Raw genomic sequence first — 25164 nt, 5'->3', positions numbered from 1 at the left:
CTCACCTATACCAAGACAGTGCTGAGTGCTAAAGGTGGAAAGAAATGAGTACATTACCCCTGGATGGAGATGAAACATATACTTCAATGTAAGTTAGAAAATGATACAAGTCATAAATCTGATTTCACTTCTGCTTAAAATAGATTGAACAGAACAAGATCTAATATGCAACCTTACTCTACTCCATAACATTTTCCTTCGACTTCAAAACACGGGACATAAATCTGAATCTTCTTTTTATTTTGTGGTTGTTATTTACCTTTTAAATGAGGTTCTACAGGGACGCCTGGGTGGCTTGGTCGGTTAAGCATCCGACTTCGGCTCAGGGCATGATCTCATGGTCCGTGAGTTCGAGCCCCGCGTCGGGCTCTGTGCTGACAGCTCAGAGCCTGGAGCCTGTTTCAGATTCTGTGTCTACCTCTCTCTCTGCCCCTCCCCTGTTCATGCTCTGTCTCTCTCTGTCTCAAAAATAAATAAATGTTAAAAAAAAAAATTAAAAAAAAATAAATGAGGTTCTACATGTCCCATTTGGTCAGTTCTGTAGTTAAGTCAATGGAAATTCCAAACTGTGAAAAATATATTGATATCCTAGACAATCCAAAAGGAAGTGATCAGAATAGTTAAAGGCTCTGGTATCAGAATAGACAACAAATGGACAGAGGAGCTAGAATTTAACCAGAACAAGAGAAGATTCAGGTGGTCTTGGGAACTTTCTTCACATACCTAAAAGGCTTTTAAGTTGAAGATGTATTAACTGTCTTTTCTATGGACAGATGATGTTATAAGGAAATAGACTTCCCACCAAATTAGCCTTATAACCTTTAGAGAGTTCAAAACATGAAAAAGCTGCCTTGAGAACTGGTAAATTTCCCATCCTTGGAACTAAGCTCATTTATAAGAATATAATGGTAAACCCGTTGCAAAATAACTTTGCAAAACCCATTGCAAAAAGACTGCTTTTGAAAAGTGAGTAAGCACCCCTCTGTTTATTCCTTTTGTAAATTGTTCACTTGGCTAGCTGGCACAAAATGAAAGTAGACTTCCATATTTCAAGACCCACCCATAGAAAGAAAACCAAATGGCACATTTAATGAGTTTGAAGGGGCCTTTTATGTACCACTACTCAGTGAGCGTCCGCCATCATCAGTTCTCTGTGCTCCAGCCACATTGATCCACATCCCTTCCGGATTTTCTGTCAATTGTACTGAATGAAATAACTCATTGTCCACAGAGCCTGCTTTACAATCCAGTTTTACTCATCAAGGGAATGTGTTGGCAATATGCACTTTCTCCAACATCCCTGTCTCTTGAGCACTTATCATCAGGTACTTTTTTGGAAGGGGAGGTGGCAAATTATTCAAACTGCATGAATTTCTATAAGTGCAATAACATTCCTCAGTTTTTAAAGGGCATCTTTTTTTTTAAGTTGTCATTTGAATTCAAACTCTTTGGAAAACATGCATAATAATCTTAATGATCCCATTGAGCAGTTTAAATTCAAATTGTGGAGCATTTGAAATACCATGCTGGCAGCACTTTCCATAAATTACTCTCAAATTCAATACATCCCTACACACATGCGCGCGCACACACACAGACACACACACACACAAGTACCACACTCAAAAATCCTTAAATTACAGTTTCTCTTTTGTTGTCCCATTTAAATTGTGATTTGGTTGATAAATTAGAGCTGTAGTGTCTGCTCATAAATTTCAATATTGTTTTCAAGAAAATAATTTTGTGGCAGGCGTGCATTTTTATTTCCCTCGAGGGTAAATGCAGCTTTGTTTTGTTGCAGGCTTCCTGGCTTTGGTGTGAGCACGTACTTGTGTTTGCATGTGCACGTCAGTGTGCATCTTGGTGTCTGACAAATCAAATCTGACTTATTTATCTGGCTATTCACTCTGTATACCAGAGTTTTAGGAAATACTGGAAGACTGAATCAGAAAGATCATTTTTTTTAAGTTTATTTATTTGTTTTGGGAGAGAGAGAACGATAAAGTGTGTACCTGCTCATGAGCAGGGGAGGGGCAGAGACAGAGGGAGGGAGAGAGAGAATCCGAAGCATGGTCTGCACCGGCCGTGCACTTGATCCCGACGCAGGGCTTGACCTTACCAACTGTGAGATCATGACCTGAGTGAAATCAAGAGTCGGATGCTTAGCTGACTGAGCCACCCCCCAAAAAGGTCACTTCTGTCAGAAGAGACTGCTCACCTAGGATCTTTATAATGAGCTCCTATCTGGAGCAGAATCAGACTAATTACATCTTGGGAACTGAATGATTAAAGGAAGTTCTTTTAGACAGATGAGAGAAAAGACCTAATTTTCACTTCATTTTCAGTACCACTGAAAATTAATATTTGCTCACAAAGTTTGCCAGTAAGGTTTCAGAAACCATCACATGCATATAAACGTGCTGAGAAATATTGTTTTTAATATACGGCCAATGTAAATCAATCCAGAGTACAGGCACTGTGCAGAATTCCAAGCTTGTGCAATTCACAAAATTTAAACACAACTTTTGCTATGAGGATAAATGTCTCTGTAATTTTGAAAATATGGCCGTTCCTCGCCACTGAAATTCATCCTCTTCCTGTGAAAAACAGTTCGAACGCTGGATACCCCTTAAAACATCAATGAAGCAGTAATGATTAGGTACTTGGGAATAATTAAAAAATTTTTAAGACTGATTAAAGCCTGTTTTGCCCCTAATGAACTTGCAATTCACTGACTTAAGAGAAGAGCTGATACAAATATGGCCCCCTAGACTGCAAATGCTGGGCATTAACTGGTTAAACTAGCATCATTACTATATTGAGTGGTATTTAGATGCCATCTCATAAAGTTGTTTATTTTCCTCAAAAATGATTTTTAAAAGGCTAACTCAAATTGTAAAGTCAAGTCTATTATACCCAAAGGGCAGCAGAAACCCTCTCCGGTGAGTGGAAGTCAGAGGGATAAAAACATCAGTACCATCATCAACAAATATTGACTGAATGCCAGCGGAGCATGAGGCCTGGGCAAGAAGCCTTAGCGGAGGCTATGGGGAGACAGGACAGTGACATGCTTAAATAATGACAAAATTAGTCCCTCGATCTTTTGTGCCACCTCCAACTCCCAAAGACAACTCCTATGCCCATTATGCACTTAGCCTTCTACTTGTTAGTCTGTTTGGATGGCTGTCTCCTTCAGATGGTGAGCTCCCCAAGGACTGGGATCACGTCTTTTTCAACTTTGTATCCTCAATTCTCTATACTATCTGAAATATAGAGAGTGCTCAGTGAATATTCACTGGATGAATACAAGACTGAAAACCATTTAGGCAGGCAATTGAGATGCAGAGGTAAGAAAACTCGACTCCGTCATAAAATAGATGCCGGAGCCCTGCTTCAGTTTCTTTGCTATATAGGCTACCTTCTCTGGGCCTCAGTTTTCTCATGTTTAATCTAGGACTCACACCTGCCTTGTGGGATTGTTGTGGACATCAAATGAAAAACAAGTATGAAAGTACTTTGGGCACATGAATTTAAGTATAAGGTATTATTATGCTAAGCAATTGGTACAGGTGGTAAATGCTAGAAGGTATGTAATTAACATAGCTGAAAAACAGGTAGATTATGAAGTGAAGTTGCCTAATACCATCCAACGGTGACTCAGGGGATTGAGAATCAAGTTATTCTTCCTTGCAAAAGCAGAATAATCATCCTGTACCAAGTAAAGGTAACATAAATATCAAATAACAAACTGGCTGCTATATGATTTAGGAAATTCGCATGGCTCTCTTTTACCTGGAAAAATCATACTCTTACTGGGTTTCAGTTTACTAATCTGAAGAAAGAGGGACTTGGGTTAGAGAATCTATAAGGTCCTTTCCAGCTTTAAAGGTGTCAATACTGTCACTCAATTTAACCAGCAAAATGGACTTACACTGTCTCGAAGTGCATATGTGCTTCTTCCCTGACTTTTAAGTATCCACCTTCCTAGAAAAGGAAGGGTAGCATCAACATGGCCTTTCCCTTGGCTGTTGTTCCTTGTGGTCTCAAGAGAAAGGAATTTGACCTTTGTGATGAATCCCTTGAAGATGCCAACAGAGGAAAGTGATGAGGACAAGACGATCCGTCACGTATGCAGAAAAACCTATGCACCTGGAGATACTTTTGACCTCCCGCACTCCTGAATTTTCTGCAGAATAACACACATATAATGAACACTCAATAAATCCTTACTTACCACCAGGCTGATTTCTTTTCCTTTGATCCCAGAAGTTATAAAGTTCAACAAGGAAAAGAAATACCCAGAAATTCAAATTGTCCTCGTTCCTTCTTTTTCCTCCCATCAAATCCTACTCCACCTTCAAGGCCTGGCTCAGATGCCTTACCATCTGGGAGGTCTTTTTTTGAATCTGGTCCCCATCTCCCTCACCTTCTTCTCTGGACTCTCACCACTGCCTGAATCTCTCTTCCAGATAGATCTTGCTTTGTATTATGGTGTTGTGCTGCCTGGTCCTTCTCATTCAGCTAAGGGCTCAGCACGAGACAGCATGACTGAGTCTCGTGCTGTTTGTTTCCCTCACAGCATTGAACTCAGCTCTCTGTACACAGAAGGTGGTCATTCACTAGCTCTTATAATCGGTTAACAGTTTACTCTTCAGTTAAAAATATCCAAGAGACATATGGTTAAATGCTTGCTTCTCCCAAGGCAGTGGAGACAGTAATCCCCTCCATTTCCTGGATTCTCCTCCGTAAGAATGCAGAAACACCCTTGAGCAGAATCGGACAGCACAATTTCATAAAAACAACCTTCTTCGTTTTATTTTACTTTGAACTTAATTAATAGTAATGCTTAACCTCCCACCTCTTAATTACATTGGCAAGTTGGTGAGGTTTATTGATCCATGCATGAGGAGTTAATTCCAAAAGAGACTTTGACAAAGAGCACTTTATGGGAGAACACATCGTTATTCCAGTAGCTTTGCTGGAATGACCTGCAGACACTGTCTGGCCAGACTCAGGCCAGTCTGGCTTCCTGCCACTTGTACCAATTTCCTAATGATCTAATAGGAATGCTCAACAACCCTGTAAAGAACCAAGTCTTTCTCTCTTTTCTGGTCTTAAAAATGAGGTAAGATCTAGTGGGGGTAAAAGTGTATCCTTAAGGGAAAATGCAGCAGGGTTGTGCAATGTTTTGAACGTTAATAGGGCCCTTCTGGAAGTCTAGCAAAAAAAAAAAATTAAAGGCAACAGGATGCTCGATAAACACCTGTTAAATACCTAACTACATGGCTTTTATATCTAGAAACACAGGATATTCTAAATGCTACCCCATCAACCAGTGCTGATAATGCATTCACAGACATATGGCCAAAAGATGTAATCCATTGTTATGGGCTGAACTGTTTCCCCCCGCCACCACCCCAAATTCATATGTTGAAACTCTAACCCCAATGTGATGGTATTTGGCGGTGAGGCATTTGGGAGGTAACTGGTTTACATGAGGTTATGAGAGTGGACCTTCATGATGGGCTTAGAGTTCTTAGAAGAGACACCACAGAGCTGTTCTCTTTCCCTCTCCCTGCTATGCAGGGACAGAGAAGTCAGAAAGGGGGCTCTCACCAGAACCAAAACTCAACCATCCAGACACCCTGGTTTTGGACTTCCAGACTTTAAACCTTGAGAAATGAATTTCTGTCATGTGGGCCTTTAAGCCACCTAGTCTGTGGTATTTGGTCATGGCGACCTAAGCTGACTAATACATTTATTAAAAGAGAAAAGGAAACAACTAAATACCTCCCAGGGAGAGATGTACTACGCCGGACACTGCTTTGGTGACACTTTGGTGACACTGCTAAGGTACGGGGTTACACAGGGGAAAGAGACACAAAGAACAGAGAAAAAAATGAGCTTGCTCCTAAGCAGCTTGCAGTGAGAAGCCATGAGGGTGGAGACCGTCAATGGATATAAGGTGGGGACAGAAAAGGGTTAAAACGAAGGTGAAGGAGTAAAACCAAGGTCTAGAGAAAAACTCCGGAGACCTGAGGGGAGAGTGCTTGTCTTCAGCTTAGATGAACATAGGGAAAGATTCTCAAAACAGTGGTAACCAAACTGGGGCCTGAGGTTTATTAAAAAAAGACTTGCTGATTTAAAAAAAAAATCGTATCTGATGACAGGCCATCTGCTAGCTTGAATTTACTTCAAGAGAAAGGTAGAGGCTAAGATTTAGAGTGCAGGAACTAGCTCGAAGATCTGTTTTAATCCTACGTTAATTCCTCATTTTCCAAAGCCCTTGGTTTGTTAAGCCTTGATTTTGTTAATTTGTAGAGATGAAGGAGTTGTGACAGTTCCCACTAGTCTGTCAGGGGTGGAAAAGGAATGACTATGTGGCATTAGGAGGAAATCAGATTTACCACATGACCCTTTGGTACGTGGCTCTTCCTCTCTGACGACCTTCTTGTTAAATGCCTCCTTTCCCCCAAATGCCCCTAGTCCTCTCTCCGAGTCCTTTTCCTGTGAGGCCCTGACACATTTTGCATTATCTATTTTGTGGAAAACCTATTTGTATATTTTGTATGCTTTAGAATAGGATTTAGTGTCTGCCTAAACTAGACTAACAATATAAATCTTGACTTTTTTAAGAGTTACATGTTAGAAAGTTCAGTTTTATTTTAACTAACATGTCCTAATGGCTTTATTAATATACACTGCCTCAAATATCTCTTAGCATTAATAAAGAGCCAGCCTACAAAGTAAAAAAAACATAACTTTTGTGGAAGACATTTATTCTTCTTTCAAAAAAATTTTTTGGATGTAACTTAAAACCTCATTACATATGTGTATTTGTGGCTTTCAGAGCTTAAAGAATTCCAGGAGCCTTTATTCACCTGTGACAACTTCAGCGTGTCTTTCCTCTTCTCTTGGCTACCCATATTATATTTTCCCATATTATAAGCATAAAATACTGATTTATTAAATAATCTTAAAATTTTTTTAATGTTTATTTATTTTTGAGAGAGAGAGAGAGAGAGAGAGAGAGAGAGAGAGAGAAAGAGTGCTAGCAGGAGAGGGCAGAGAGAGAGAGGGAGACACAGAATCTGAAGCAGGCTCCAGGCTCTGAACCATCAGCACAGAGCTCAATGCGGGGCTCGAACTCCTGGACTGCGAGATCATGACCTGACCCGAAGTTGGACACTTAACCAACTGAGCCACCAAGGCGCCCCTTAAATAATCTTTAAGTTCAACAAACATCTTTTTGAAGACCTACAATATATCAGGCCCTTGTCACTGTGAAGTGTCCATAAAGAGCCTCACCATGCTATAATGATGACACCAACCTCTCCAGCATCCCTTGACGCTGTAGGGAAGCGAACGAAAGAGAGAACCAGAAAGCAGATTTTTTTTTTTTTTTTAAGTAAGCCTGGCTGGAGGCTGGCTTCCCTGGCTGGAGGGAATCACCATGTCCCATTCAAAGTCATGTGAACATAAGAGAACCTCCATTCAAACTCTCTGGTCGTTTTCATCTGGGAGTCTGGTCTGTGTGTTTGACCTTGAGTGCTAGCTCTTATGATAATTCAACAACTGGAAGCTAGACAGCTGGCTTTACTCTCACATCTTTCCCTTCAATCTTTTATATTTACATTTCAGCAATGACTGCTCACAGGGTCCCAGAGCCAAGTTCTCCTCTCTGTTTCATATACACACAGGGAGTCTCAAATCCAAGGTGCACCAAAGGGTAAAGAGGCAAAGACCCTCTCTGGAGACACTGGGATCTAGAGTGAAACCAGGTACCTTCTAGCCTAGCAGGGACAGATCACCTGTTGTGATAACGACCATGGAAAAAAGATGAATAAAATGTAACACTCTCGTCCCAGCATACCACCCTCTCTAAGGGTTGCAAACAGTAAGAGAATAGGTCAAAACTCAAATTATTTTGATATCAATTGCAGAGAGTTAAATCACAGGAACGAGGAACAAACAAAAGCATTGCGCAGGAAAAAGCCACATCTATTTGGGGGAAGTTCTAGGAAAGCTTTTTATGGTTGGTTGATATAGATTTTCAAACCATGGAGACGGGGAAACTCTGGGGCACAGAGAAGCCTAAGATATCAATGTCCAGGAGAAGATGGTCCCATTTGGCCAAGTGTGGCTAAAGAAAATGCATAGGAGAGAGGTGGGAGATGGCGAAGTATTTGGGGACTATTTCTTCGATGAGCTGGGCTACAAGCACAGACACATGGATCTCAAAACTGAGCACGCATAAGAATCTCCCTCAAGAGGCTTGTAAAAGATGCACATTTCTTGGCTCCTTGTGCAGAAAGTCTGGGGAGTGGCCCAGAACTTTACTTTTTTTAATTATTTTTTTAATGTTTATTTATTTTTGAGAGAGCGAGAGAGAGAGAGAGAGAGAGAGAGAGAGAGAGAAACAGAGCATGAGTGGGGGAAGGGCAGAGAGAGAGGGAGACACAGAATCCGAAGCAGGCTCCAGGCTCTGAGCTGTCAGCACACAACCCGATGTGGAGCTTGAACCCACAAACTGTGACATCATGACCTGAGCTGAAGTCAGATGCTTAGCTGACTGAGCCACCAAAGCGCTCCTAGAACTTTACTTTTTTAATGAGAACTTGAGGATGATTCCAAAGCAGGTGACCTCTGACACATTTTTGGAAAACCAAGCTTCTAGAGTCTCATGACTGGCCTCTGCCCATCAGACCCTATGAGCTCTCCAACCACCAGCATGCAGGTAACATTCCATAGACTGCAATGCTGACTAATGAGAATCCTTTGGGGATTCTGTTTGCACGAATCTGGGTCCTGGCCCCGTGCAGTTACTTATTGCTCAAAGCACCCACACTTTCATTTTTGGTCAGCCCTGTCAGCCTCTCTGAACCTTTTAGTTAGCTACTGGGGTAAAAAATATTGCTTTCATTCTGTTTGTGGGGAAATTTAAGGGAAAATAAATGAGGTGAATGCAGAATAGCAGCTGGTCAAGCTGAGTGTAAACAAGGTCTGACTTTCCATAGCACGTTTTTTCTTGAAAATCATTTGCTGCCTCATACCAGGCCTGCTAACTGAAAGACTGAATGTCTTACCTAGGACTCTTGAACTTATGTGCAGGTTTATTTTTAACATTGATTTTAAAGCACACACACACACACACACACACACACACACTCCTCTGTCCCAGTCCTTTCTTCTAATTGGAAATGTAAGGTTATAGACATTTTTCTCTTTTGAGGGTACAGAGCAGTTCAGAAGACCCTACAAACACAGATTATGTGCTGTATCTGGGTAATTATCATTCCTTTATCCTTTAAGAGACAAACGATACATAGGAAAGAAAATGAGGAACAGACTCTTTCCTTATTTTCTTTCCATCCTTTTATCTCTAAAGTAGGAAGTTTACTGAACCCCTTGCCAACAATTCACTCAGCCTAATGAAGTGTACAAGTAATAGGATTAAATAATCTTAAACCATTATTACAGTGGCCTGATGCTGACATTCATCCAAACTCTGGCAAACACCGAGTGGTGAGTTCATGCTTGATTTAAAAATAAACAAACTAGGGCAGTGGGAAGGTTCTAGCATAAAGTTTCAGAGGCATTTAACCTGGAAATCTGAGACTCTCCATCTTGGTTGGAGCTGAAGCAAACCCTGTCCTACTTCTACACTCTCCAACCAAAATTTACGGAATCCAACATTTTCTAGGGATGGTTCTCTGGAGCCGGCAGCCACATATGATTAAACCTCTTCATGTCAGTCCCAAAGAAAGCAGTTCTTTGAAGGCATCATCAAGGTTCATGGTTTCTATTCCTGCCTCTGCCATTAATAAACCATATAACCTCAGGCCAATCAGCCAGCTTTCCTGGCCTTTAGGTTTTCCCAGCTGTAAAATGACGTTATTGAATTTCGACAGTTCCTTCTGGCCTTTAAAAAGCATTCTAATTCTATAACAACAGAAATAAATACAGTTTGGGGTAGGAACTAGAGAAAAAGATTATGTTCAGCCAGCCTCTTCCTCGTTCTGGGCAGTCTGGTTGCAAGCCTGTGCCTCACTACTCTTACCCAGGCCCGCCTTGCAGGTTGCAGAGATACGGTGAGCAGTAACCTTCATCAGCAAAGGGCTGGGGGCTATCCGGGGAAAAGGACTAAATCAAAACCTTAACAAAGGACGACACAGTAACTCTCCCCCCGACCCCATGTCTCGTTGTTGTATAATTACAGGGTGATAATATGAATGCTTGTTAAAACGAGAGGTGTTTTCCAAAGCATATTCAGTCCCCAAATCATTTTGCTCATGGGTTAATTATCCCTGTAAAATTTCATGGCATGCTTCACTTAGATCATTTATGCTTTCAAAGGCTTGCCTAGGTATTTTGTAGTTTTTGTTGCTTCTGCATAAGGCCTTTTTTTCCCCTGTTATATTTTCTGAACCTAATTTATAATTTTTATTTTGTCAGGTAACTACACTTTTATTATCTTAAAACTTTAGATTTTCTCTGATTTTCTAGACTAATTATATCATCTATAAATATTGACATGTCATAGTCTTATGATTTTGAGTGAAAAAGTCTCAAAAATAGGTCTGAGAAATGCTATTCCATTAAAATTAAGAAATACTATATATAAATGACACTATATTTTTAGAGATAAGTAGTGAGAATAGAAAGAAATGCATGGATATAATAAACAAAGTTAGTATAGTCATTACCTCTGTACAAGAGTTTGGGGAATGTGATTAGGGACAAGAACCTAAGGATTTCAGTGGAATTTCTAGTGTTTTATGTGTTAATCTGAATAAAAGTACATGAAATTTTATCGTATTATGCTTTACATCTTTATCTGTTAGAAATATTACATAATAAATTGATACATATGTAAAACGAAGAAAAAGATATATATATATGACCATATATGTATGTATGTAAGTGTGTGTATGTATACGTATACATATGAATATATATGACTTTGTTTCCCAATTACCCGTAATGAAGACTAGAATGTTAAAAACAATATAATAGCAGTCATACTATGCATACCTGGCAAGATCCGGGAAGACATCTGACGATTAGTTTATTTTATCCTATTAAACACATATCTTCCTTTTTCTTCTATTTTACTTAGGGCTTGTTTTGTGTTCTTGGAACCATTTTTGTTTTAAACAAGGATAACATTGCAATCATGGAATTACCTGGGATGTTTCATTGTGTGGCACTCAATCTGCTAATATTTCATTTAGCATTTTTGCATGGGTGAAAGATTAGCACACTTTTCTTTTGGGGGCAACCTCATTTAGGTATTATTAATCAGGATGGGGCTGGCTTTCTAAAATGATTTGCGAAGCTTATCTTCTCTTACTGAGCTCTGAAAATTGAACTATTACAGGAATCATTTGTTCTTTAAAGATCTGAGAAGTCCTTTCAGTGAAATTTCCTGATAATTTCTCAGGTTTGCATTCCACCCATGTTTATGGACTTATTCAAGTTTTTGTCCTTTGCATTTTAGGTGTGCATAGATCACAGTCTCTTCTATAAAGTTTGAAGTGTAATAATTTTTAAATGTCTTCTGTACATCTGCTAAGAGCTTCTTTTTCATTCCTAATTTTCTATAATTTTTGTTTTTCTCTTATCTTCACTGGATGCTTATTTTTCTTTTCAAAGAATCATCTTGTGCACCTAAAAATTCTAGTATTTCTCAATTTATCAATAACTGCCTTTATTTTAATGATCCCTTTCTTCCTTTAGACTTTGTTGCCCTTTTCTAGGTGTTTAGATTAATATACATGTGCCCTTTTATGTTGCAATTAATGATCCTAGCTGTACTTGGAATTCAACTCTGGTTGGGTCTCATTCTGGTTGTTGTGCAGCATTATCAACATCATTACTTTCTAAGGAATCTTTAACCCACAAGTGGGCTTATTTTTTTATCCTTTGATACATTTCTTGTCTTGCTGAACTCTGCCAGCCAAAGTAGGAACTGTATATGTTCCTCTCAGACTATGAGAGCGTGCTTTTTTTAAATCTCCCATGGAGATTTGGAAAGAAGATATAATCTCTTTGCTTATATGGACCAAATCAATCATATTAATCATCTTATTCAACTTCCATAATTGGTTTGTCAAAGACTACACGGAATGTGTTAAAGTTTTATAGAGTATGGTTTAACCATTTTCATCTCATATCTCATCAATATTTTTGTCTTATATATTTCAATGTAATGGTATTAAATGAAGAAAGGCTCATGTTCCTCTGGAACTTGACATTTATCAATAAAGTAATGTACTTTGGCCTATGTAATAGTTTTGTTCTGAATTATACTTTGCCTGTTATTAATACTGTAGTTAGTAGGTGATTAATATTATTTTCTTTTAGCCTGAATTTTCTATTACATATTTTCCTCTTTCTTTAACTATCAGTTGTATTGGTTCATTGCTTATCATCATTTTATTAACCCTGGATTTCCCAGACACTTTCGTTCAGTTAATTTGTTTGTCTGGTGGAATATTTTCTTTGAGTCATTTTCTCAGAAAAAGTAGGTAGGCGATGTATATTCTTTTTGAATGCCCATGGAATATTTAAAATAAACTATTTTTGGAGAAGGCAAAATTTGATGTACTGTGATATAACAAAAGCAAGTTACTAATTAGTACAGGATGGTATGATCCCATTGTATGTGTATGTGTGCACATGGAAACCACACTTCCATAAATGTAACTATATACCTGTATACAGGTATACTGAAATAGAAAAGGTGTGTTAAACTGCTATATTTTTTTTTTAATTTTTTTTCCCAACGTTTTTATTTATTTTTGGGACAGAGAGAGACAGAGCATGAACGGGGGAGGGGCAGAGAGAGAGGGAGACACAGAATCGGAAACAGGCTCCAGGCTCCGAGCCATCAGCCCAGAGCCTGACGCGGGGCTTGAACTCCCGGACTGCGAGATCGTGACCTGGCTGAAGTCGGACGCTTAACCGACTGCGCCACCCAGGCGCCCCAAAACTGCTATATTATTTAAATGGGAGAGTTATGCATATCTTAAAATTTTTCTTTAGTGAGCATATAATACTTAAAAACATAGTTGCTGTTTTTTTTTTTTTTTTTTCAACGTTTATTTATTTTTGGGACAGAGAGAGACAGAGCATGAACGGGGGAGGGGCAGAGAGAGAGGGAGACACAGAATCGGAAACAGGCTCCAGGCTCTGAGCCATAAGCCCAGAGCCCGACGCGGGGCTCAAACTCACGGACCGCGAGATCGTGACCTGGCTGAAGTCGGACGCTTAACCGACTGCGCCACCCAGGCGCCCCTAAAGAATGACTACTATAAGAAAGAATATTTTGAGTTCAATATTTCTCTAATATGTCCAAAAGTAAGGTGAAAGCCACTTTATAAAATTAGAATGAAGGTTCACTGTATTTTTTTTAAACTTGACATTATGAAAAAAAGGTAATAGAGAAAAAAAAAATAATTACAAAAAAAGAAACCTAGTAGTAACAAATGAGATTTCCAATGACTGGCTGGGTCTATGAAAAGAGCTGGTCCTGAGAATCAAAGTCCAGGTCAAGTCTTGGATCTGACACTCACACTTTACAGAATGGGGCAAGCTGACTTTTCCTAAAACTCGGTTTCTTATTACTGGAAAGGAAGGCAGTAATAATCATACCTATTTTCTAGGATCATTAGAAGGTGACATAAGATAAAAGTGCTCTTTAAAAATTAAAGCACTCAACAAATGTTAGTTATTATTATTTTTAACCAGGAAAAAAAAAAGGTTTTTCCCTTAAAATCTGAGGCATTTCAGGGAAAGCCACATGTAATGCTCAAGAAAAGACAGAGGCTTATGGTTTTTTGGCCAGTAGAAGTTCAGCATCCCTTTTGTAATGCTAGAAGGCATGATTTATGTGGTCATCAATTTAAACGTTAGAAATGGAAGGCTCTAATCACAGAGGGCTGTCACTATCTTCCTATCTTCAGGAAGTTGAATATTAGTTTCTGGGTGATAATATGGACCTAGCAATCAAATGCAAGTTAGAAGATCTGTCCCTAGCCTTAGTTTGTCTTTTGCTTAGAAAATATCAAAGCCACTGTAAACACCTCCCTGCCACCCTCCCCCCCCCCCCGCCCCGCCCCTGCTGTCTACTTCACAAGGTTCTAATAGGAATGATTAGTAGTAGATAGCATGGTGAAGTCGCTTAAGAGATTGACAGATGTCCCTCTTTCTTGAAACATTTGTTGTTGTTGTTGTTGTTTTTTGCTTTTCCTTTCTCGCAGACTGCCTGAGGGAAAATGAAGAAACATCAAGAAGAAAGTAAGTGTCTGTGCACATGCACTTGGTGTGAGGGAGAGAGACGGACCCTCCTTGGGGGTGAAAGAGCAGGGGTGGGCAATTGAGAAGAGGGAAGGGAAGTTCACGTGGGTTTTTTGGCTTTTGTCCCAAGGCTCAGCTCCTTTCCCAACATCTACATAAAACACCAGCCATAACTGCTTTTAAAACACTATTAGGAGGAACTGAGCGTATAAAAGGACAACCTTCCTGCAGAGGTACAAAACCTACCACCTAAGGTAAGTTGAAAAGTTCGAATGTTTTAACTGTAGCCATTTAGTGACATACGGGAGCAAAAGGCTGCTACAGTGTTGGTCACTAACGTGTCAAATTCGGGAACATTACCATGTTTAGTCTCCTGTGGAGTTGGCCTCCTATTCCCTGAGGTCTTTTAATTACTTGGATTTTAACTAATAAAAATGTCTGTACCAACTTCCACTGTTGAGAGAGTCAGAAGTTGGATTTGATCCACTCTGAGTAAGAGCCCTGGTTTAGGAGAAGATCCTTGGCTGCCATTTCATAAACAGGCTGAGTATCTGAGAATCACAGATGTGCCGTGTCTCCAGCCCAGACTCCTTGGTCATGCTAAAAACACAGCAGTTCTTTTGTTAATCTATATTTGTGGGTAAACCTGTCTCATTCAGGACAGAAGAACACTTAAGTGGAAGGCATGGTTGCTGTCCCTCATACTCATACCAACATAAAAATCTTCTTAAGCAAAGCATGAACCTCTTCTTCTCATATATGTCCTCACATTCTTTCTATGACATTTATTTATTTCAGTATTTCCATAGCAACTGCAGCTATGAAATTACCCCCAAGATAGAGGATTTCTAAATTGTATCAGATTATGCTAAGGGGAAAAGCGATGATAATAATGTTATTAATGGATTAAGCCCTTATATCAGTATAAAATTTCATAATGTATAAAATATCACAAGTGTTCATTCCTTCTCTTTGGAGATAGGGAAGAAGTTAATATCTGTCTTTCATAAATGATGATACCAGTACTCAGACACTAAATGACTTACCCAAGGTCTCACCTAGAGAGCAAGAACTAGCATATTCTAGTTATATGACTTTACTTCTAAGGAAGTTTAGTGCTCTCAATTTTAATCTGTTCATTTACACAAATCCATAAGAATAATCAAAAGTAAGCTTTTTAAAAATAGATGTATATGTATGCATATGTACATACATATATTTATATGTATACATTATTTATTGACAGAGAGACAGAGTACGAGCAGAGAAGGGGCAGAGAGAGAGGGAGACACAAAATCTGAAGCAGGTTCCAGGCTCTGAGCTGTTAGCACAGAGCCCGACGCGGGGCTCGAACTCACAAATCGCGAGGTCATCACCTGAGCCGAAGTTGGATACTTAACCAACTGAACCACCCACGTGCCCCCAAACTAAGCTGTTAAGAGATCACCAAAGTAGAAAAGCATCTCATTGATTTGCGAATACAAATACATACAAACTTAAATTACATAATGCACTTATTTAATTGGCTCAAAATAAATATGAATAAACCTCTTCAGTCGTGGATAGGTTATAGTTTAACATATGGTTTCATATTGCTGATGGTTCTGTGAATTTGAACAATGTTTCTAAATAAATTTAGAAATTTAGAAATGTTTCTAAAGAAAGCAAAAGTTCTCCGAAGTGCTGTAAAGTAAATGTGGTCACAAAAATCAAAGAATTTATGCTAAGGAAAAAATTCAAAGTAAAATAATGAAAAACCTTAACTCAGCTCTTTATAGGCATGTTATTTACAACACTGAAAGAACAGAGAATACCCAATACCATTCTAGGGGCAAATAACTTTAAAATGTAGTATGCAAACATAAGGTAAAATTAAACAGACAAAAGCTATAAAATAGAGATTATTAACAATGGAAAGCCATATACGTATTTAAATTAAGTCAATCAATAGAAAACACAAAAGCATGTATAAAAATCATTAACGAGAGTTATAATACCTTACAGAACCAAATTGGTTTAATTACATGTGTATATGTGCAAGGATTAAAGATTCCAGAGACAACAGGAAAATATGAATAATCAGTGAAGGAAAGATGAAGAAGACCTAACTGGTGTATTTTCCCTCTAAATTATGTAATTGGTTAATTTAAATATGACCTAAGTTGATTATTAATAATCAATTTAGGCAAGAATAAATTAAATTTATATTAGATGGGTCTCCTTCTTGGACTCAGAGCATTGAATATGGGTGGTCTTTACACAGAAATAATGAACTACATCACGATCTTGAATAATGCCACCACACTGACTGAGGCCCAGAGCCTGGGTTTTCTGCACTTTCCTTCTACAGGATGTCTCTCAGACATCAGTTTCCACAAGGGAACGAGAGGCAGTTTGACTGAATGACACTGCAGTTGGCCCTGTTCCCAGGGCTTTAGTTCCAAGAGACATACACACATCCCTAGGATCCTCCTTACTACACACTCTGTCTTCAACACCAACTTGTTTCATTTTATACCCTGAGCTTCCCCGATCCCCCCCCCAAAAAAAGCTCTTTACTTTTCTGGTGTGGCAGCTTATTGGATTTACGAAAAGTTCCAAAGAAATTACAATGCTAGAACATCCATCCGAGAGCTTGAGGTCCGTGCTAAACTCTGAAATCAATATGGAACAAGGGCCTCTGAATAAAGTTTAACTGAATTCTGACAAGAGTTAAGTTGCATTTTAGAGTCACCATGGATAGGTCTTATAAGGAAAAATCTTGATTAACGTTTCTTATGAGGGAGGGAAAGTCAAAAGGGATGGTAAGAATTTCCATTGTTTGAGTCCACCCCACTTTCCAAGGATGTGATTAAATATCTCCCAGATACTCTACCTTGTCATAAGCTCGGTCTAGTAACAGGGACCCAAAGTAAAAGAAACTCCCTCCTGAAGAATCACTGAGCTCCTATGCCTGGCATAGAGATCGAAACCTGAGCCCACATGCTGTACAAACCCATAATTGAGTCAGATTACCCTTTTTTAGTCTTATTACTCAACCAGGAGGGCAAGAAATGCATTTAAAAATGGGGCAGGGGTGTGCCTGAGGGGTTAAAACAATTTCCTAAAGCCCAAAGAATTTCACAGCCCTCATAAGGTCCTTATATTCAGAAAAACCACATATGCCAGAAATCTTGCCAAAATTAATATCAGAATAACATTCATTCCATTACCATTCCCTGGGCAGGCCCAGGGTGCTTTACAGGATTGCCCCATTTCATCCTCACAGGCCTTTGGGAGAATCCTGCAATCATCCCTATTATACTGTGGAGGAAACTGATGCTTAGAAAGATCCAGTAACTTTCTGGAGGAGACTAAGCATGAAGTGATGACATCAGATTCAAGCCATGTTCTTCATACCTGTTATCCTGTTTCCCAACACTTCTCAGGATTCCTAGCTCTAAGAGACACAGGAAAAAATGAACGAGGCTGTCACCGCAGCCCCGTGAATGGTAGCAAGAATCAACCATGCAGTCCGAAAAAGGACAGAAAATAGAGACAAGAACTACAGAAAAACACAGCAGTCACTTCATGTAAGGACAAAGCCATACGTGCTTCCAGAAGCTCTGCTGGCATCATTATCACAGAGCTCGCTGCAGTAAAGAATTTCATGTGGTGGTCCTAAGTCATTGTGAATGACAGCCCATGCAGTCTGCTTACAAAAGACAGGGAGTTCTGTAATTTTCTCTTTTCAGTAAAGATTTCAAAGGTTGATATTTGAAATATTCTCATTTCTTTTGAAAAATTTTTTTTTTTTAATTTTTTTTTTCAACGTTTATTTATTTTTTGGGACAGAGAGAGACAGAGCATGAACGGGGGAGGGACAGAGAGAGAGGGAGACACAGAATCGGAAACAGGCTCCAGGCTCTGAGCAGTCAGCACAGAGCCCGACGCGGGGCTCGAACTCACGGACCGCGAGATCGTGACCTGGCTGAAGTCGGACGCTTAACCGACTGCGCCACCCAGGCGCCCTTCTTTTGAAAAATTTTTAATGTTTATTTATTATTGAGATACAGAGGGTGAGCATGAGAAGGACAGAGAGAAGGGAAAATGCAGAATCTGAAGCAGGCTCCAGGCTCTGAGCTGTCAGCACAGAGCCCGACGCAGGGCTCGAACTCACAAACTGAAAGATCATGACCTGAGTTGAAGTGGGACACCTAACTGACTGAGCCACCCAGGCATCGTGAATATTCTTATTTCTTTTTTTTTTTAAACATTTATTTATTTTTGAGACAGAGAGAGACAGAGCATGAATGGGGGAGGGTCAGAGAGAGAGGGAGACACAGAATCCGAAACAGGCTCCAGGCTTTGAGCTGTCAGCACAGAGCCCGACGTGGGGCTGGAACTCATGGACCGTGAGATCATGACCTGAGCTGAAGCCTGACGTTTAACCGACTGAGCCACCCAGGCGTCCCTGAATATTCTTATTTCTTAAGGAGGTAAGCTTTGGTTCGATGAGCTTTAAGCTCATATGTAATTGCTCCCTGAGATCAACAGGACACTATGGTATTCGTGTTTATGTTCCAAACAAGCTAAAAATGTGTACGGTCAGCAAAGACTATGGGACCAGGGGTGTGAAAAACTGAATATAGCCCCAGGTCTGACACCAAGGATTGAACAGAAGAAGTCATTTTCCTCCTCTCTGTGTTTCTGTATTCTCACTTCTAAAATGAGGAGTTAGACAAATGACCTTTTTTTTTTTTTTTCTTCCCAGCTCCAGCATTGTGTAGTACTATTATGAGGCTATCTATGTTTAAGTTAAATTGCCTTTAGGGAGGAAAATGGAATAAAATTGAACCTAAGAGATGCACAAACTATACTGAATCCCTCTAGATCTTAATCTTAACAAACTTTCAGATCTGTGCTACAGAGACTCGAGGGCTGCAATGAGTTAGAGCCGTCAGGTCACAGGAAGATAGATACCAATGAGACCGGGAACTTTGCAATGAACTTGAACCTTGGGGATCTGCAAGGCTATGTATAACTCCTAGGACCTTGCACCCAAAGCTTCTTTTACGTAAAAATGCCCCGACACTGTGGTGAAACCATACTTCTTTTGTGGGTTTGCAAAAATGCACTACTTTTCCCACTAACAAGTGCTAAACAGATTAAAAGTATGCAGATAGATAGCAAAGAAATGCATTTTATATTTTTAAAAAGTTTATGTTCATTCATCACATTGATCTATCTTCTGATGTGTGTGTAGCTTAATGTGTGTTCTTAAGTAGCCTGGTAAAAACTGAAAAGAGTGTGAGTACTTTTTAGCCACCTACTTATGTAATTAAAGTATAGTTGTTGTGTTCTTTAAAAAAAAAAAACCCAATTATTACCTCAGTCAGTATTACTATTCATTTTCCTTTAGGGGAAATTCATTTCCTTCTATAATAAAGGGTTGATTTCTTTGCATCATCGAAAACTTGCTGGGCATGGTGGTAAGAAAACGTTTGAGTGGGTAAGAAGTGATTCAAAGGGACCAGGAGTTTGAAAGAGCACGGACAAGTCCAGAGGCCCTGCGTTGTTTCTTTACCAATACTGGCAAATTCAAATGCAAGGTGAGACCTAATAAGAAGAGGTATGACTATGGGAAACCTTCTGATGTTCAGGGGGTGATGTGAGAGCTTGTACAGACATGCTTGAAAGCCACAAGGTGATGATCCAGCAGACCACTGATGGACCCTCCTCATGCCTTTCTGACCTCATGCGAACAGGGAACAGTTAGAAAAAGTTAAGGTCTGCCAATTTACACACACACACACACACACATACACACACACACACACACACACACACACACACTTTGAAATCTGTGGAGAAATAAAGATCCGATGACTACATTCTATCTGGAGTGACTGGCATTCTGCCAAAGAAGACATCTTTGCAAAGCACAGGAGGCGCGGCAGAGGGAGTCTGAACTTACAATGTAGCAGGGCTCACAGTAGGCTTTCTTCTCCACGGCATAGAAGGGCTGTCCTCGGAGCTTGTTGTTGCAGATGATGCAGGTAAAACAATCCACGTGGAAGACCTGATCCATGGCGGTGCATCCTGTCCCTTCCCCAACTACGTTTTCCCCACAGCGAGCACAGCGGCCTGAAAGAAAGAAGGGATTGACTGCTAAGAGCACACCAAGGAACACCTTCAGTCCTTCTGAAGAAGCCAACATGGAGGAGACAGCAGGTTCACAGTGGCAGCGGCAGCAAGAGGGCTGACACCCCCACCACCGCCACCACCAGGCGCGAGATCACCAATATAGCCAGGACTCACCTCTGTGAGGCCGCCATGATGGAGATTTTACACGAAGCATTTGAAAAGTTGACCCTCACAGCTCAAGGACCTACAGAACGTGACAGATTAGAACTCAGGTCTCCGAATGTCGAGGCCAGGGCTGTGCCTCCAGTCTCACACACAAGTCTAGGAAGAACATGACTCAGCATAGCAGCAGTGGAAGGCACAGCCTAGGAAAGTCTTCCGGCTTAGAGAGTCTACGTGTCCAGTTAGACTGTGAGGGGACTGGGTCCAAACTCAAACTGCGCCTCCTTTCACAAAAGCCCTGGTTGTAAAATCTCTCTGCATCCAGCCCTCAATGACAGATCAAAAGGGAGTCCCTTTTATTTCCTGACAGCTCTGACTGCTGGAAAGTTCTCTCTCATACTGAGCCAGACTGCTTCCTCATGCTCACTGCTACCCGGTAGTCCCAGTTCTGTCTTCTAGGGCCTCATTAAGCAAGTCTCCCACTACACTTGACACCCTTTAAGTTATTACAATCCAGTTAGTATTGCCTCCAAGTGTGATCATACTTTGAACGTCCCTAAACCTGTAACAGATTCCACATACTTGTCGGGGTTTGAGTCCCAAAGGCCCTGGTTGTCCCTGTCCAGCCCAGCGTTCTGTAAACTTTCAGCATTCTTAAACTGATTTATGGGGCATGTAGACCACATATGGACATCACATTTCGGTTTTAAAAAAATCATTGTTTTAAATAGGAACAATAAAACATTACAGAAGGCAAATATTTATGTCAGCGTGAAGCTCTGTGCTGGTTGCAATCTGTATCTCTATCTGGTTCCGTCATGGGAATCTTGAGCCAGAGGTCAGATCCACATCCAGTTTTCTTTCTTAGTCTTTATTTCGATAAGTAAAAAGTCTTAACAAATAATTGCAGGTTGCTGGGAATGTCAGCAAGAATCTGCGCTGCGGGCTTTGACACATAAGCTGTAAGCAAACCCAGAGTTTCCCACGTGTCAGGCATTTTCAAGGTGCTTTATATACATGTTAAGCTCGTTTCATAGTCACAACCACCTATGTCGTAGGTCTGTTGCTCTCCCTATTGTACAGATGAGGAAACTGAGTCACAAAGACGGTCAATGAAATTCGAATCCAAGGAGTCTAGCTCCAGCGTCCATGGTTTTAACCACGATGCTGTTCTGCCTCTGTTTCGTTGTGTGCATCGGGATTGAACACAGAGCTGACATGACGGAGAGATTTCTCATGAAGACTGCTTTCAGCACTCCATCCACTGGATTGACAACCATTTCACACCTAAAAACGGGAGGGCTAAATGTTTCAACTTGGGAGGAAAGAGCCAAATATATTTCTAATCCTCTCTGGTTGCATTGGCACTGGAAAATATTTCTATACGTTCTGTTGCGGGACTTCAATGTATTTTTAAAATATAACCCAAACGACAGTCCATTTTCCCCCGAAGCAATAAGAAATATCAAGTACTGGAAAAAGAGTTAAACTCTTGGAAACTGACTGCCACTATGGTAGCTGATACTATAAAGTCCTGATATCATATTCTTGACATTGGATAAAAACTTTTGTAATAAATCTTGTGGTTGTTTTATAAACTTCTGCCCAAGAGTCAACTTGTACCTGTTTTTATTACGAGATAGATAACCTTAGAAAAGTGCCTTTAAAATTTGGAACTTAATTGCCTTTAGTAACAAAATTAGGTTATTGCATATGGCTCTTGTTTTGTGATTATTCAGAAAAGAAACCCGGCTTAATTGGTTTACTAAATAGTTCACTGTGCTACGTCTCAACTTGATGCTAAAATTAGAGTTTCATGCCACTATCTGACATTTCATTACAGAAAACACACTGGGATTATAGGCAAATGGATCAGTTCATAAAGTCTAATGTTTAAGGAGTCATTAGCATAGTTTAGTATTCAAACTCTTCTTTTTCAACTGCTTGTGCAAACCCATCATATCTGTTTCACAACATGCAGATTCGCTTCCAATATTTATATTGGAATCCTTGTTCACAAAAATTTACATTTTTAATATTAATCTGAAGTGGTATTTATGGTATTATCGTTATTACTATTTTTCCCGCCTTCATTGAATCATATTGAAATCACTGATGTATTCTGGCGAACTAAAGAAACAATGCAATACAATAGTGATAATGAAAAATATAGGTTTAGCATCAGCAGGGAAAAAGAAAACATACTAATGACATGAAAATACTCTGAGCTGAATGGCACTGTTGGTGAATACTGGTCAAACAACACCAGTCAACAGAGGTTTTGTGATATATGTGCAATCTTTTAAGAATGTGATGATTATTAACAGTGGATTGGATACCTGTGAAAACTGTAATTTTACACTTCAGATCTGTTAAATTCAGGTCAACAGAATTATTGTTTTTTATTACTCTTTTCCTTCCTAGACCTTAAACTGGGTTCCTTGACAGTCCACCAGGGACTACACAGTGATGTGTGGACCACACTTGGGGAAACAAAAAGAATTCTGGCTACATGTCATGGTGGTCTATGAAGCAGCTGGAGCTAGCGATTGTGATCTAAACTACGGCTGATCCACAGCATAATCTCTGGAAGCCAAGAGCTCACTCTACACAGTTTATGGAGAGTTTGCTAGCTATCCGTGAGGATCTGGGAGAGAATCTCAATCACCGATTAGAGAGAAAGATCAGGGCAGACTCCTAAACGTCAGGCTGAACAGAAAAGCTTTGCAATTTTCATTCTGTTCAACAAACATTCCTCAGGTATCTACTCTTGCAATGTACTATATTCTGCTTTTCTGTGATAAACGGAAATGGAGTAGACTTGGTCAGTGCCATTTACAGGCATTACAAGACCACGTACATTCTACAATCACATGAAAAAAGGTGCCAAGTGTCAGAGGAGAAAGTGCTGTGGAGGTGTGGAAGGAAAATCATATGTGATAGGGGACTTAGGAAGGGTTTTGTGGGAAAAGATGCATTTGAGCCCAGCTCGAGGATGAAATTGTGACAGGTGGAGAGGGGAGAGAGAAAAACATTTCCAAAGGGAATGAGTGGCTGGACTTGACTGGATCCCACACGTCTGCAGTGGCTTGGTGCTGGCACAACAAGGGTTTGTCTTCTCAGCTATGAAAGCAGATGGGCTGGATTCATAAGGAACAATATTCTACTTTGTATTTTGGAGGATATTCTTCCAGAGTGGGTCAAGCTAATACGCTGAACCCAGACATGACCAGCTCTGCTGCCTCCCATATTTTTCCTATTCTTGGGAGAAATCGGGGACACGGGCTCGAGGGCAGTCAGTCTGGCACCTTTAGAATCACAAGCCCAGAAAAAAAGAGCTAAGAACAAAAAATAAAAATAGCCCTACACATCAGCAGGACAGAAAAGGTGCCCGAATGTTCCCTTTTCACATTAACAGAATTTACAAACTATGCCTTTTCGGGAAGCACTCACAATGGAAAGAAAGTCACTCAAGCATGGTTCATCCTTGCCCCTAGAGGGGCTTATACTACACATCATTAAAATGCACACCACAATCTGAATGCCCATCTTCTGGACAAGTATTCAGCACTTTTAAATGAGAAAAACCAGGGGGAATGGTACCAGACTTGAAGGCATCAGAGCATGAAGGAAACAGAGTTTGATTAGGGGCCAGTAGGAAGCTCAAGTTCAGACCCAGGGCTGGTATGAGGAGCTGGTTGGCAAAGCTTAGCACAATAATTTAAAAAAAACCAATGACAGAGGGTCAGACCGTCTGAGGAGAATTCTGACAGTGAATTAAGATGCCTAGATCCAACAATAAATAAATGAAAAGAACTGGTTTCTAAAGCTTGGTTATGTATTATTGCTTGCTAGGTATATCGCTTCATATCTGCTGTGGAACCCATGATGGGTTCTTCTCACCCCTTCCCCCAGTCCCCGTTGCTAACTATAGCAACCTCTGGAGTGTCTCCGAAAGGCTTCTATCTGCAACATGCCTACTACCTAAATCAGGCTCCATTATCATTCATGGGCCATTGCAATGGCTTCCTGACTACACCAGTATCTCTGATTCACTTCCTCTTATAAATGGAAGGGCTTTACGGAAGTCTTAGTATTGAGCTAGACCTGGAAGGTTATGCAGAATTCAAACAAGTCATTTTTAGGAAGGGCACGGGTGGAGAGTGATATTACAGGCAGATCAACAGGGTAAGCAAGGGAGGTAGATTAGTGGGACACAGGTTTTCATATTTATTGGTTCCAGTTTTCTCTTTTGGTAACGTGAATATATTTCCTTTATAATGTGAAAAAAAAATTTATTTTAAAATGTTTTTCCTGTGATCTTGGCACCATTACTGTAAGAGGCCACAGGCCCCCTTTTCCAAGCCCTGCTTGTTTTGGGGGTAGGATCAAAAATGTCCATAGCCATCTTAAAAGTTGGTGATACTTTCAAACTTCTGCATTATTCACCATCAAAAGTAAACTAGAAAATGTATGCAGACATCAAGCTAGGTCACATTTATCTTCATGTCTCCCTTGCTATCTGAGTTATAATAGAAATTTTAGGCACAAGCAAATGTAATATTCTCTTTTTAA

At 40.0% G+C, this 25164-nt stretch overlaps 1 protein-coding gene across 5 annotated transcripts in view; it reads right to left on the bottom strand.

Moving 5' to 3' along the window:
• Window positions 1–25164, bottom strand: part of LOC115523314 (LIM domain containing preferred translocation partner in lipoma) — a 679286-nt gene that overhangs the window by 91542 nt on the left and 562580 nt on the right. For all 5 annotated transcript variants that reach the window (XM_032594731.1, XM_030329251.1, XM_032594730.1 and 2 more), the window contains one exon: window positions 20258–20427. In XM_032594731.1, the coding sequence (XP_032450622.1) occupies window positions 20258–20427 (170 nt within the window). The remainder of the gene's footprint in view (window positions 1–20257; window positions 20428–25164) is intronic.

Source organism: Lynx canadensis, chromosome C2 (assembly GCF_007474595.2).
Source record: "Lynx canadensis isolate LIC74 chromosome C2, mLynCan4.pri.v2, whole genome shotgun sequence".
In the NCBI taxonomy this organism is placed as follows: domain Eukaryota; kingdom Metazoa; phylum Chordata; class Mammalia; order Carnivora; family Felidae; genus Lynx; species Lynx canadensis.
The sequence above is the reverse complement of the archived record's forward strand: the minus strand, read 5'-3'. Positions and strand labels throughout refer to the sequence as shown.